This window comes from Quercus lobata, chromosome 8 (assembly GCF_001633185.2).
Source record: "Quercus lobata isolate SW786 chromosome 8, ValleyOak3.0 Primary Assembly, whole genome shotgun sequence".
Taxonomy (NCBI): domain Eukaryota; kingdom Viridiplantae; phylum Streptophyta; class Magnoliopsida; order Fagales; family Fagaceae; genus Quercus; species Quercus lobata.
The window spans coordinates 8,766,989-8,770,606 of record NC_044911.1 but is presented as its reverse complement, the minus strand read 5'-3'; the positions used below and the strand labels follow the sequence as shown (position 1 = coordinate 8,770,606).

At 35.4% G+C, this 3,618-nt stretch overlaps 1 protein-coding gene across 1 annotated transcript; it reads left to right on the top strand.

The window, feature by feature from the left end:
• On the top strand, positions 1–2,673 carry LOC115958170 (cytochrome b561 and DOMON domain-containing protein At4g12980-like). The gene is made up of 3 exons (XM_031076556.1): positions 1–696; positions 1,631–1,900; positions 2,142–2,673. The coding sequence occupies exons 1-3, from the start codon at positions 22–24 to the stop codon at positions 2,493–2,495; spliced, it is 1,299 nt and encodes a 432-aa protein (XP_030932416.1). The 5' UTR covers positions 1–21; the 3' UTR covers positions 2,496–2,673.
• The last annotated feature ends 945 nt before the right edge of the window (positions 2,674–3,618 follow it).

Below are 3,618 nucleotides of genomic sequence, written 5' to 3'. Positions count from 1 at the left end.
CTTAGGAAACGGTTGAAGAACATGTCTTCTTCTACCGAACTTGTAATAATTCTCATCACTTTGGCCTTTTTATCCCTTATCCTTAACATCAATGCTCAGACTGATTGTAGTGAATCTAGTGATGAATTCTTTGACTTGGCCAGTGCAAGAAACATCACAAAGTGCAAGAAATTGACAACATTAGGAGCTGAATTTGGCTGGAAATACAACGTCGACAACCACACCAAACGGTTGCAGCTTGACATAATTCTCGGTGCAAGCCTGCAAAATGCAATGGGATGGCTGGCTTGGGGTGTCAATCCAGGACAGAGGCCACAGATGGTTGGAACCAGAGCTATCATAGGCATTAGATACCTCAATGGAACCTCAGTAATCAAAACCTATAACATCACACAATATACCAAGATTGGTTGCCCACTCCTGCCTTCAGAGATCAGCGATGTAAACGTTTCAAATACACAAGTAAATTACTCAGCAACAACAAGGTACATGACTATACATGCCTCACTAATTCTTCCTCAGAAGGACTACACAGTTTCAAAGTTGAACCATGTTTGGCAAGTTGGGCACTCTGCCAATGATGTGCAGCCATTGATGCATGCCACAACTCTTCAGAATGTAGATAGCACTGAGACTTTAGACTTGGATACTGGGACTTGTGTTAACATTGGACATCGCCGTCGCCACCTTAGAACGGTAAGAATAATTCATGACTTCACACACCCTTTACAGAATTGAATGTATATAGTGCATTAATTTTGATATGTTATGAACCAATGAAATTTGAAAGAGTCCACCATATCTAGTGTCATAGGGAACAACATCCTCTGCAATTCACTGGAAACGGAGAAAGTTCATTTCGTGTTACTTTTGTGATTTATATACCTGATTGAAGTATTCTGACTGTTTTTTTCTGCTGGGTATATGAATTTAATGTGGCCTCTATGTTGGCCTTCAAGATTTATAGTCGCTACCAGCTACAGGGTAATTAACGCCTGCATATGTTCTTAAAATTTGAATATGATTGTTTTAGTTGCTGTGTGATTATGTTTGATGATTGAATTATAAGCAGAAGCATGAAAGGGTATATGTTCATAGAGGAAAAGTTCTTGACAGCTACATATTATGTGAAGCACTTATATTACAATAAACTCAAAATAGGGTTTATATAGTACAGAATATTTTACTAATTCAGGACTAACCCAAAGTTCAGTTGCTTATTCTACAAGTACATGGGTCTACAATTGATTTTGGCCACTTGGGTCATAACATATCGACCAATTATCAATCATTGTGTGCAATAGTGGTCTTACCGATTAACACTCTGTGCTACAGATACACAGGATATGTGTATAATGAATGGATATATAGCTTATATTCTGACTTGTGCAACAGAGGGTTTCATGGACCATGGTTACCTTGGCATGGTACTCACTACAATCAGAATAGTTTATTTCAAGTCAGAATAGTTTATTTCAAGTGCTTTAATTCATGAAAGAATGTTGGAGAGAAAAAAAAACTTTAAAAATGTATATTTGAATATGATAAATGATAAGACAGTTTATTTTTCCCCCTTTAAATGCCTTAACTTGTTGCTAAGTTGATATGATGGTTTGTGCACACTTTGTAGGTGCATGGAATTCTGAACATTTTGGGGTGGGGAATACTCTTACCCATCGGTGTGATTATCGCTAGGTACTTCAGGGTGCATCCATTTCCATTTGACCAGAAGAAAAAGAACTTGTGGTTCTATCTTCATGTCTCCTTTCAGAGTGTTGGTTATGTTCTAGGCACCATTGGCTGGGGCATTGGTTTATGGCTTGGACACGCTTCAAAATACTACACCTTTCGCACTCACCGGATTCTTGCTATATTCATATTTACATTTGCTACATTACAAGTAACTCTCTCTCTCTCTCTCTCTCATTAATTTTGTGCAATTGTATTAATTTTTTTACATGGTCGGAAGAATTTTCTCCAACTCATCGAGTTGCAATTGACAAAACTATCCATATGCATTATGTATTTAAACAAGTCGCATAATGTGAATGGTTTAATCAATTGTCACGTTGTTTGGAGGTAAACTTTTTTCTCTTTTGTATTTTTTTTACCGATTAATAATGTCAATTTTGGTTTCTCAGATGTTAGCCTTTCGTTTAAAGCCAAAAGACACCGACGATTACCGCAAGCATTGGAACATGTACCATCATTTTCTTGGCTATGCACTGCTGGCTACGATTTCTGTGAACATATTTCAAGGGATTGCAATTTTAAAGCCGGTTTACACTTGGAAATGGGCTTACGTAGCGATTCTAGGAGCCTTTGGAGTCGTTACAATTGCGTTTGAGATTTACACATGGATAAAATTCAGAAATGACATTAAAGATAAAGAAAAAAAGAATCAAAATGACATTAAAGATAAAGAAAAAAAGAATCAAACCACGAATCAAGAAGGAAAACCAAGTGCAAGTACTACCGAAACCAAAGCACCCTAAGAAGCTTAGGATGAGAGACGAACAAGACCGAACCATCTGAGACTCCAAAATAAAACAACACACGTGAACATTGTTGGAGGATTTTCTATCTTTTGGTCTTCCCTTTTGTTGTATTTTTAAGATTCCATTGGAAATTTGTGCGTACTTTGTTCAGAGTGTAGCAATAAACGCACTAATAATGCTGTGTCAAATTTTACTCAAAGTTGTAATTTGGAAATTCCTAAATATTTGATTTTTTTTTTTCTCACTTTGAAATTTTGAGTAACCAGCAGTCTTGTCCATGAGGACCATGACAATGTTCGAACTTCGAACGACTGTTTTGCCTTTTTTTTTTTTTTTTTTTTTTGGCCTGGAAGTAGGGGTTGAATTAATGGTTGATTATTCATTAACATTTCTCAACAAAAATAATAATAATAATACTAATAATAATGGTTCTGATTTTTCAGACAATGGTGCTAAATTTTCTAAGAAGATTATTAGTCTATTATTGATACATGAGTAGAATATTTGTATACAATTTTTTATCACCACTTTATGACCCCAATTCATCTCATTTTCCCATTAGAAAAAGAAAAGGAATTTTAAAATGGAGCTACCCCATACTAGAGTTTTAAAATTGAACGAAAACTATTATACCCTCCCATGTTTTGTTGCATCCATTAACGAAGAAAGAACGATAAATAAATATTAATTGGTGGAGACGATATACACTGTGCAAGTCTAATGACTGCCCCTTCAAAATTAGCACATGGATCATGTATTTGGATTTCATAACATTCTTTTTCAGCAAATTAGGCCACACAAAACTATTCCATCATCTAAGCATGTAAAGTACTGTAGACATCAACTATAGCCTCTTTTCCATTAAATTGCTTTTGCATTCATTTCTTTTATGATTTTGTCTTGAAATATGTTTTTTCGAACAAAAAAGAGTGAGAGTAAGGGAGGGTACGGTTGTTCAATGGAGCTAATTTTAGTGGATAAAGTGATATTTTTTTAAGTGCATGAAAGAGTGAAGTTAGACAACATATAACCTCAAGTAGATAATATGGAGGGAATGTGCAGAATAGCTGTTAATAGGGATTCAAAGTAGTAAGTTAAGCAACGTTTCAAAGATTTAAGA